General features: G+C 34.8%; 1 protein-coding gene across 17 annotated transcripts in view; it reads right to left on the bottom strand.

Annotated features, from left to right (window-relative positions):
• Positions 1 to 12,492, bottom strand: part of VPS13B (vacuolar protein sorting 13 homolog B) — an 831,417-nt gene that overhangs the window by 556,188 nt on the left and 262,737 nt on the right. Inside the window, exon 19 of one of the 17 annotated variants that reach the window (XM_032610628.1) lies at positions 6,468 to 6,579. The exons of the other annotated variants lie outside the window; for them this stretch is intronic. Within the exon in view, the coding sequence (XP_032466519.1) occupies positions 6,527 to 6,579 (53 nt within the window). The 3' untranslated portion in view covers positions 6,468 to 6,526. Of the gene's footprint in view, positions 1 to 6,467; positions 6,580 to 12,492 lie in introns of those variants that run through there. 17 annotated transcript variants of the gene reach the window in all.

Below are 12,492 nucleotides of genomic sequence, written 5' to 3'. Positions count from 1 at the left end.
TGAGTTGGCCTTGAATTTTAACTATGACAATTCTTTGTTCCTATGTATTCAAATATTCACATGTGTATTCAAATATCCTAAGCATTCAAATATTCAAAGAGCTAACTTGTAAGTGGACATTTAAATCAAAACTCACTGACGTTTTTCTGTTTGCATGTATCCCAGATAGCTGACTCAGAATAAAATAAAATTTCAACTATATTTTGAATGGGAAGACATTTTACTTATAAATAGAAAACAAATTAAAGGAAAAATAAAGTCATTTAAAACATTTTAATCACTAGACTGAAACTAAGGAGAAATGCAAAATATGCTATCTTAAAATCTGATATTTTATTCAGCTATATAATAAAACCCTCAAAGCATCTATAAAAACTAAGCTGTAAACTCTGGCTTTCAGGACACACATGTGTTTTCAAAGTGAAATGTATTTAAATATTAAAGGTTATATAAGAATTAATGTGCAAGAATGCTTATTTGTGAGCAAAATAACCTTAATAACCATAAATTAGTTGAAAATAAGTATTCTGAAAAAGAAATATTTAAAACTAATGTTTGTTCGCAGAAAATACCAAATACTCTTCCTGTGAGTATAAATATGAATGAGAAATGACTCATAATCCCATCAAGCATTAATAATCACTATTAAAAAGTAACTTTTCTAAGAATATATAAACATATATTTATATACATATGTTGAGAGAAATTTTTAAAAACCAGAATATTATTATATGTAGGTTTACACATTTTTTTTGACACAAGCTTTTATTATGAACCTTTTCCTATGATATATATTTTCTATTGCCTAATTTCAAAGATGCTCTTCTTTAGATATATCTTAATTTATCTTATAATTTGCCTACTAGTGGACAACAAGGAAGATTTGTGATTATTATAAATAAGCTGACATGACTACCCTTACATTTTAAACCCAAGTCTTTAAATGTATCTGGGATTACTCCTTTACGGATATATAAGTCTTGAAGACTCCTATAAGTCTTGAAAGTAGGATTATGAATGATGACCACTTTTCAAGTCCTTAATAAGTTTTGCTAAATTGATTTCTGGAGAGTTTGCACAAATTAATAGTCCCACCAGACTTTCATTTAAGTGCTCATTTCATAAACTTCTCAGCTTTCAGTTTTATAATTTATTAAGTAACAGTTTCACAGGTAAAAATTGTTCCTTACTATTGTTTTAATAGCCATTTCTTTGGCTACTTATTAGTTTGATTTTTTTCATGTGTTTTTTATCATTTGTATTTCTTACTTTTGTGTCCTTCAGCCATCTTCTTGTGATGTATTTTTAATTTTCTTTATTGTTATTTATCTGTAACTGAGTTCTGTACAACTCTACTATATTCTTGCAAATACTTTCACAGTATTTCAGAAATCCATCTCTTCAGCGGAAAGTATCAGATAAGATGTAATTCTTACGTTTGAAGAAAGGCTTCTTATAATTTAGATAACACTATATAAAGCATTTAATTCTCATAAGAAAAAATACAATATAACTATTCACTAAAATAAAAATGTCATAATCAAGAGACTGTTACTCCTGTGAGGTTCAGGAGCTCCTCTTTCCTGTGTATATGTATGTACACACACACTCACTCCCTCTCTCTCTCTCTCTCTCCCTCTCTCCTTCTTTCTCTGATATAGAGTAGGTATTCAAATTTTTGTTGTACAAATACTTTCACCAGGAAAGCTTTTTAGTAAGTTAGAACACACTATTTACTTTAAAACCAGGTTAGAACATCTTATTACCTTAACAACATAAATAAATAAATAAAACATAAGGCCTTTTTCTGGAAAGTTGCAGATATTGACAAAGCACCTGGCTGAAGGGAACTTAAAATGACAAGATTTCAAAAGTTAAATTCAAATTAAGGTCTACAGAAGTAGTCCAGAATTCTTCAACAATCAATACTTCCTTTGGACAAGAGGAAACTGTTAACTTCATCACTGCCCTCTGCCGGTGGTATTATTTTCCTTTGATTTTCCCTCCATATACCAAATATTTGCCTCACAAAATTACTCCTGACCTGCCTCTGTATTTAAACTACCACAGCTAAAGATAGCCTAGCCATGTGGAATTTAGTAAGGCTTGTAGGAAAAAAATTGTGCTTCAATGAAGAGCTCTGCGTTGTTCAGAGTACCCCTTCCCAGGTTATCTAAGTGTGATTCTATGGGGACTCTGTACCTTTCATTGCCATTGAACTATCTTACAAATCTCTAAATTGTAGATAACTGATAGCAATGCAAAAGAATTATTCACTATAGATGCAAATAAATCCTGTCAGGTAGAAATTTGACTGACCTCTCTTCCCCACTGCTGAAGGAGCCTGTTTTGTGTCCATTTCCAAATTTATTACAGTATTACTGAGCTATAAATGTCCGTTGTTTTTTTTTTAAACTCTCCTTTGATCTGGTTGTAACACCTGCTTGGTTCTCTCATTGGTAATAATGTTAATAAGCTTTAACGTTTGTCCATTTTGTATCTATACGAGTCAAGATTTCACTTTTTTTTTAAATTATTCTTTAACAGGCTGAAGCCAGACTACATTTTTCCGTCACAGATCAACTTAGAAATAAAATGATGTGGGCCTGTAGACAATAGGGTTATACCCAAATGGCAAAAATCATTTCATTAGGACCAGCCTGTACCTACCAAATACTTATCATGTACTTGTCATGACCCTGACCAGTTTCATGGGGAAAGAATCCTATAAACAGTTATGACTGTTTGCCCTGTGATATGGTCAAAGTGCCATGGTGCTGCTTGGGAGGGGTAATTAATTAGGAAGGGAGGAGAGAGAAGAGGGAGGAAGAGGAGGAGAAGGAAGGACAGAAGTCAGAGGAAGGTGAAACTAAAACAAACAAAACGTTCTCAGAAAAGTTCCTAAATTCTTACACATTAATGGACAACTGACTTTCATCATTTATTTACAAAACAAAGTAACTGCACAAGGATGATTCCTGTGAATACTATACTGACTACAAAGGATGCAAAAGCTATCTGTGCAATCAAGTTTCTTCTAGAAGGGATGAAACAATTAGGGGAAGAGGCAGGTAGCAAAGACTGATGTGAATTTCACGCCTGTTTTATAAATCAACTCCTAGTGGTTCACTAAGGCTTCTACTTCTCATTTGACCAATATGACAGCTACTATACAGTCAACTTCAAAATCTAAACAGAAAACGCAAAAATGAAAACGCACTTTGAAGACATCATTATCTAAAATATAAAAATAAACTGAAGTAATAATGGTAGCTTTTTGATCCATATGAAAACACACAACATTATACATTTTATGTTGAAGTTCACTTGAAGCCCATTACCACCTGAACTACTTCTTATATAATAATTTACTATTTACAAATGAAGATACCACTTACTTAGGTTGAATATCAGTTTCCTTTTACTATACAAGCAGTAAAAAATGCAAAATTTTTTACCTTGTGCTATAAATAAGGAAAACAACTGGTCACCCATAAGGCTCAAGAGATTTCTTTCACTGTCTTCCTTCCAGAATCTGGGACCTTTCAAATAAGCAAGCAAAGCAATTTCCCGTTGCTACTGAAACTGTTTCTGACTCCTAGCATCATGCCATCCAGGAGACATTTCAATCTGGAAGAAGGTAGGATCCTGGGACTAGGTAAAGGATTTACTCCTAGCTTCAGACCCGCATACCCACAAGTTTATAGAGTTAACTTGAAGGAAAATTTAAAGTGGATAGGGATCAGGTGACATGTAGAGAACACGGTAGGAAAGAAAAGGACTCAAGAGAAAAACCATAAGCATTTAATGAAAAAAATGATTAACACAGGGTACTATTTTGGACAGAATAATTAATACTTAAAGTTTGCATTATGTTTCACAATTACAATGGACTTGAAGGTAGAGTGTTTAACCTACACAACAATCCTAACAATCAGGTATATACTCATTTTACAGATGAGAAACCAATACTCAGAGGTTAACTTGTTCAAAATAATATAGTTTACAATGGATAAAGTTGCAGTCAAAATGTAAGCTTTTTTAATCATTCATTCAGTCTTGGTGTTTCTATGCCTATCTCCTCAATATATTATAAATTTCTTTACCGTAGAGACTTTGATGCATCATTTTATTTATATAGACAGAAAACTTGCAAAAACTACTTGTTGAATGAATGAATAAATGAATAATTTTACTAAAAAAATAGAGCAATAAAAATATGAGAATGGCAAAGAAATACAGGAGAGTTTTCCTTTACTTAAGTAAAGATGAATTTGAGAATCAACCATAAGACAAACTTCACGATTTGAAAAAGAAAAAATGTTTTAAATATATATCTGCTTTAATACATTTAAACATATATGGTTTATATGTGTGTAAATTCCCTTAATTACTGTGCTAGATAGAAATTTATATTTTTTATACTTAAAAACATCAGGCTGCATTAATACAAGACATTTATGATGTAAACTTTTGCCCAAAAAGTTATAATCAAAATGCATTTGGCAAATATTTCACCAAACCTTTCACTGTGTATGTGTGCGTATCTGTCTAAATGGAAAATAAAGATTTTTATAGTACTTAGTAAGATAAAAAATCCTGTGCTACAAATGCAGCATTCCAAAAAGGCTATGTTCTGGTAACTATCATAATCCTTCAGAAATTGTTTATATTATGATTAAAAATCACTGTGCTCCTATATTCCCACAAATAGTTCATATGGTAAAGAAATCAGTAAACTTACTTTTATGCGTAACATCTTTAACATTTGCTCCCCTTTCTGTGCTTGTGATTAAATGTAACATTTTGAAATCCCAAAGTTCTGAGAAAAACATAAATCCTTGTCTCACAGCTGCTGTTTGACTCTGGAAACACATGCATTTTCTTTTCAAGCATCTACCATCAAAATTCCCAAAGGGGTTGGACTGGAGAACACCTGCATCTCTTCATTTAGTTCCAATAACAGAGCCTAAACTCCAAAATTACAAAAATAGAAGCTCTGTTCAGCTGTAGTTACATTTTGCCCCTAATTCCCGTGAACAAAAATGCTAGGAGCATGAAATCATTCAGGCAAGCTCTGTCATCAAGAGGATAAGATTTTTTGCACCAGAAGCCCAGTGGGAACATGATAGAAAACTGGCAACAATTACAGATAAACTACATAGTAAAGTCCTCAGGGAAGAGAGAGGAAATGTAATAAGATAGATGGGTATAATTTTTACACATTTATGCCCAAACCACAAATGTGAATTGTCTTTAATTGCTACAATATATAAGCATTCTTACTCATGTGCCCTGTCAAAAATACTAAAAACATAACTTCAAGGCAATTCACTTAATTCTACATTATGAGGAGAATTTTCTGGAACAAAAAACCATTCCCCATAAATTAAAATTTACAATCTAAAATACCGTCTCCATTTTAAAAACTCCTTAACAATTCATATCCTAACCAACCAACTACGAATGGTCAAATAAGAGTGTGTGTGTTTGCTGATATATTTTAATCCAGAAAGAAAATTACCTCCCCAATTTGAACATGAATTTCCAGAGAACAGAATTATAATTGTGACTTTCCTTCCCAATAACAATGATCAAAAGTTGTACATATTTGATGGGTAAAATATAAAATAACTTTTAATATATGGCAATCCAGTAAAGTTAAAACCTTATATTTATTTCTGCAACTGATTATACCAGGGAATAGAAAGATCAGCCTCAACTGTATTATATTTAAATGACATTTTAAGAGGAACAGTTGTTTTAAATTATTTTTAAATATCCTCATAATCATTTAATTCTATTTTTCTAGTGTTAGGAAGAAATAGTTGTTTTGAGTTTTATATGTCAAAAGCAAATACAGCATGATCATCTTACTTACACAAGTGACTACAGCCAGATACTTTAAGAGATTATCATCTTTAATAATGGTGAACCAAAATCAATTAGATGAAATTTCATAGAAGACTGACATTCTTCATGTAAATTCATATATTTATTTAGATTATAAAATACAGAAAACTATCTTAACAATAGTTTATGTGAAAAAGAACTCTAATTTCCAGTAGCACATATGCTTAAGACAAATATTAACTAAATAGAAGTTCACTATATATATGTGGAAAATACACTCTCTACTTTGTGCTATGTGGACGATTGTGTTAAATTTTATTTATTTTTTAATTTATTATTTATTTATTTTTGGCTGCCTTGGGTCTTTGTTGCTGTGCACAGGCTTTCTCTAGTTGCAGTGAACAGGGGCTAGCTACTCTTCAATGCGGTGCACAGGCTTCTCATTGCGGTGGCTTCTCTTGTTGCGGAGCAACGGGCACTAGGCACACAGGCGTCAGTAGTTGTGGCACACAGACTCAGTAGTTGTGGCTCTCGGGCTCTGGAGCGCAGGCTCAGTAGTTGTGGCACACAGGCTTAGTTGCCTGTGGGAACTTCCGGGACCAGGGCCCGAACCCATGTCCCGTGCATTGGCAGGCGGATTCTTAACCACTGTGCCACCAGGGAAGTTCTCGTGTTAAATTTTAAAAGAGACGTTTTCAAACATGTAGTGGAAGTACGGCAATGACTCTGAAGGCAAATCATATGGGAAGAAACTAAAATAAATTTATTATGTTTAGCCTGGACTATTCAGTTTTTTTCCAAAAAAACAAAAAAAGCTTTTGTGGAACATCTACCATATGCAGAGGAGAAAGAAGGAGCAATTAAGCTAGTGCTAGAATTTTCAGCATTAAGAGGTAAGTAGTGCTATTAACTGAAATTGAATGATGGAGTATAAAATGGGGTGGGGGAGATTACACTGAGTTTCATATTAAACATGTTAGGCCACAGGAAAATATCCACAGGGCAATGGTCAAGAGGTGGCTAAAATTTGGAGTTTGGATCTCAAAAGAAAATAAATGGACAAAGAGATATATGGTTGGTTGCTAAACACACACACACACACACACACACACACACACACACACACACACACTGTTGATGAAATCATCCAAATAGAATAGGGCTGGTGACATAATATCACGAACAACCTATATTTAAGGCAAAAAGGAAAGAAATGTATTTGAGGGGGGAAATGAATATGGTTCAGCAAGGAGAACCAAGAAACTACATTGTTGTAGTGTCCAGGATTGTGATCCTAAGCTTTTACCCTATAATGAATGATGTAGAACAGGGGTCCCCAACCCCTGGGCCATGGACTGGTACCGGTCCGTGGCGTGTTAGGAACCGAGCCACACAGCAAGAGATGAGCGGCGGGCAAGCCAGCAAAGCTTCATCTGTATTTACAGCCGCTCCCCATCGTTCACAGTACTGCCTGAGTTCCACCTCCTGTCAGATCAGCGGTGGCATTAGATTCTCATAGGAGTGCAAACCCTACTGTGAACTGTGCATACGAGGGATCTAGGTTGCGCGCTGCTTGTGAGAATCTAATGCCTGATGATCTGAAGTGGAGCTGAGGCGGTGATGCTAGAGCTCAGGAGTGACTGCAAATACAGATTATCATTAGCAGAGAGGTTTGACTGCACAGAGACCATAATAAATCAATTGCTTGCAGACTCATATCAAAACCCTATCAGTGAGTGGCAAGTGAAAACAAGCTCAGGGTTCCCACTACGCACTATGGTGGGATTCTGCACTATGGTGAGTTGTATAATTATTTCATTATATATTACAATGTAATAATAACAGAAATAAAGTGCACAGTAAATGTAATGCGCTTGAATCATCCCCAAACCATTGCCCGCCCCACCCCGCACTGGAAAAACTGTCTTCCATGAAACCGGTCCCTGGTGCTAAAAAAGTTGGGGACCACTGATGTAGAAGACAGGAGACTCCTGAGTCAGACAAAGGACTTTATTACTCACGGCACAGCAAGCAGCATGATTATCAACATATGTATTTGTATCAGTTCTCTTTGCCCCCAAGTTCCATAGAGGTAACAACAAAGACATATCCAGATGGATGCCTGCACATGCAGTGGAATGCATTATAAGAAATGAATCCTGCACCTGAAACTAACCCAACATTGTAAATCAACTATACTTCGATTTAAAAAAATAGAAGAAATGAACCCCGAGTTGAGGAACCAAATCTTTTATAATGGGCAGTAAGCATGCCTTCCATTGGCTCCAGAGGGACACTAGATCTATCTCCCAAATACTGTTCACTATACAAATATCCTTTAAAAGATAGTCTAGAATAAAGAGCAGTCGGTGTCTCCATTCACAAGATATACAAAAACGCAAAAGACATCAGATGTTATCTTTTAATACCTGAAGGCCAAGAAAGACTAAGGTTTCAACAGAAAAGGTACAATCATACACAAATGCCAATGAAACATAAGATAATAAGTTTTGTCAGGTATATTTAGGGCCAATATATTATTTCATGTCACTTGTAAGACTAAGAAATGGAAGTTACAGTTCAACAAACAGAGGACCTCATAGTAATCGGGCCTAACAAAGAAAGATGCTGTTAGATATTCTCTCCAATGGTAGATACATATATAAGGAGAAGGAAGAGGAGGAAGAAACGTAGGGAGAGAAGAGGGAAGACGGTTAACATGTATTAAGGACTTACTGTTTATCTGTCAAATACATTCATATCCTTCACTATCTGTCATAAATGTCCATTTATTCACTCATTCAAAAAATGATTTCTCAAGCGTTCCATATGTGTCAGGAAATTTTAGGCGCTGGAGATAAAATGATAAGCAACCAGTGACAAACTCTGTCCTCACAGAAATCACTGTCAAATGGTGAAGACAGACAGCATTCAAATCACACAACTACATAAATATATACTGTCATTAAGTGCTATGAAAGAAACGTACAGTGAACTATGAAAATGAATGTAACAGAGATACCTAATCAAATTGGGTGGTGGGGGGTCGGGGAAAGGCAGCATCAGGGCTTTCTTGAAGATATAGTAGTTGAGCTAAGATCTCAACACTAAACTGAAGTCAACAGGTATAAGGTGAAGGGGTAAGGATAGTTTTAAGAATCCCAGACAGAAAAAAAAAAGGCATATACAAAAGCATAATCACAACTGAGAAACTGAAAGAAGGCCAAGAGATCTGAAGCACATAGAAAGGGGGGAATATCAAAAGGACTCCTAACACTGACTTAGAAATTGAAATGGATGGCCTATAAGTTCCTTGGTTCTAAGTTGATAGTATTTTGTGATCATTTTATATTCATAAATAGCAGACACCCTAAAATTTGTTTATACATTAATAACAGGATTAACAAATACTAAGAACTTTTTAACAAGCAGAACCTGTTATAAATCATAGGGAAAATAAGCATATGAAAAAGAGCTAAAGTTTATATTTAAAAGAGAAGGGAAGAAAAATGTTTAGAACCTATTTTAAAATATTTTACATACATCAATTATAGTCACCAAGTGCTTCTACCTCTGAAGGAGCCAAAGAAGAATCTATTTTCTCTATTTATCTATACAAACATAAGAAACAGAAGTGTCACTAAACGGTTCCTGTGAATAGTAACCATGAATGAAGAATGTGGGCTGGCACACTGGACTCCCATAGGAGCCTTCAGCTCCTTCACTGTAATCAGAGCCAGTCAAGCAGAGAAAGTGTTCAAGGGGGAGGAGGGAAATGTGCAAAGGGAGCTGCTAAGACTTCAAAGACAAAACAATGCTGTGACATCATGGAAGTGTGGCTCTTTTGATAGTGCTTAATATGAAGTAAAGAAAGAGATCCTCAAAGTTAAGAACGTGCAAGGCTGGGTGGTACAGTGTTTAGCAATATGGATCCTAAAAATAAAAGACAAAATGATAAATAGCCTAAGACAATGGGGAAATGTTATATAGTTAGAAGCCCCAGATTCAAGTTCAAAGTCTGACTTGTTCTGAGCCTCTATTTCCTCCTCTGTAAGACAAAATAACATTTGCTGTGCTGAACAGTCTTGTTTTATAACAAATAAAACAATTTATATGAAAGTGATTTTTAAATTGTAAAATACTGTTTTTATAACAAGTTTTACTAATACTACTATTTCTTTCAGTCAATTAATACTTAATTCTCATTAATAAAGCTGTCCATTCCCTCACATTCTGAAGTCAGGGTCAGAAAACTCTGCCTCTTTATCCTAATTGAGCTTCTCTCAAAACTCACTTCCTAATATAATATCCGCAACATTTTCTGGTCCCCATTTTTAATAACCCCCTTCAATTTGGGAGCATATGCACGAAGGCAGTTGTCTTCCACACATCATGCCATGATAATCAGAAGCCAAGTAGAATGATCACCAAACTCCTCTAAAATACACAATTTGCCTCAAATCAGTTAGCCAATCACTTACTACTCCACATTCCAAAACCTCTCATTCAAATTCTATAAACAAATGGGAAAAGCTCATTAACAACCTCATCTGGATGGTCTGTCTCTAAAAAAGACAGCAGGGATTAATTGTGCTTTCCTTTCATTGTTCATCTAGAAGAGTTCAACTACCCAGCATCTTTTTTTTTTTTTTAAAGCAAACATCAATAAAGACTTGTGTTCTATGCCATTTCCCTTAGGTGCTCCAGCCTCAAAAAACAAACAAAAGCAAATGCAATCATCACTTACTTGCTCATACATTCACTAAATATTTGTTGATATCCTACTATATGTGGGATATTGTTCTAGACACTAGGAACACAGCAGTGACCAAAAAAGACAAAAATTCCAGCCATAATGAAGCATTAAATTCTAATAGCAGGGAAAAATAAAACCCAACAAATCAGTAACATGTATAGTATGGCAGAGTGTGATAAGTACTAAGAAAAACTTTAGAATAGTGGGTAAATGTGTGTGTGTGTGTGTGTGTGTGTATGTGTGTGTATGCACATATATGCAAACAAGAGAGAAAAAATCTTTTATATACAGTGATCAGGAAACAACTTGCTGAAAGCATGATATTTCAGTAAAATCTTAAAGGATTGTTAATAAATTATTTCTTCATTTAAAATTTATTTATAATTTATTCATACCATCAGTCATATATACACACACAGACACACACACACCTCCAATTTTAAATCTTATTACAGGAACATAAAATTAGTCAATATTACTTTAAAACTGGCTTTGAAAAATAATACTTATGCGCTCTCTCATAACCATATCATAAACACCTAAGACATGAATGTGGGTGGCAGTTCCCAAGATGGAAAATTTAAATTTAAAAATACCCTAAATAAAGCATGTGAATGTAGTTTAAGTAAAAACACATTTTAGGATTAAAACACACCCAAAGGAATATTTCCAAAGCACCAAATGCATGATCACATTAAAATTTTACATGCAAATCCATAAGCATATCACTAAACATAACACTAAAGTTGAAGATTAGGTGAATTTCCTTAACAGTAAGAAAAAAACTTTTTCCTAGAAATATCGTAAGTATAATTTTTTTATAGTAGTTTACTTTTAGACCCATGCTATAAAGGTTAAAAATGCAAATATATATTTGAGACCCTAGATATACATTTAAATTACAAAGAATAATACGAATATTGTTATTAGAAAGATCAGATTATTTAAACATGCTTGACTCAGTTCATTCTAATTTTGTATATGACAAGACAAAAAATGAAGAATCCCTGTCCAATTTAAGAATATGCAGTAGATTCTAATAAGCTTAGTCCCTTCTTAGGTATCAAAATTCTAACCAGATGGTCTGGTCATTCTAATAACATTTTAATGATCTTATGATTTGAAAACAAAACCTACTGAAAACTACTATTTGGATAATTACATAACAGAGTTTCTCAAACGGCATATTTAAAGAATATAATTAAATAGGCATTAAAAAAAGCATGATGTTGGGACTTCCTTGGTGGTCCAGTGGTAAAGAATCCGCCTTCCAATGCAGGTGAGGCAGGTTCGATACCTGGTCAGGGAACTAAGATCCCACACGCTACGGGGAAAGTCCACGCACCACAACAGCTGAGCTCACGCGCCTCAACAAGTGAGAGAGCCCACGCGCCCTGGAGCCAGCACACCACAACTAGAAGAAGCCCCCTGCGCCGCCAACTAGAGAGAAGCCCACGTGCCACAACTATGACCTAACTCAGTCAAATAAATAAATAAATAGGTGGGGGGGAAGCATGATGTTTATTTAACCACCAATCCCTTCTCCCAAAATCCGGGGTAGGCAAACCACATAGGCTAAATCTCGCCCATCTCCTGCTTCGTGAATAGAGTTTTACTGGAACACAGTCACACCCATTCATTTACATATTGGGTATGACTATTTTTGTGTGCTCTAATAGCAGAACTGAACAGCTGAGACAGAGCCCATATGGCCCACAAAGCCTAAAAGGTTAGTTATCTTGCCTTTAGTAAAATGTTTACCAGCCCCTACTTTAAAGGACTGGTAAAATCTTCTACCCATAGGCACAGTCTTACTTGGGTACTGGCCTCATCCTCACAATTTTTTCCTTAGGAAACCACACCCATCCTCATCAAGTTGAAAA

The sequence above is a fragment of the Phocoena sinus genome, chromosome 17, assembly GCF_008692025.1.
Source record: "Phocoena sinus isolate mPhoSin1 chromosome 17, mPhoSin1.pri, whole genome shotgun sequence".
In the NCBI taxonomy this organism is placed as follows: Eukaryota; Metazoa; Chordata; class Mammalia; order Artiodactyla; family Phocoenidae; genus Phocoena; species Phocoena sinus.
The sequence above is the reverse complement of the archived record's forward strand: the minus strand, read 5'-3'. Positions and strand labels throughout refer to the sequence as shown.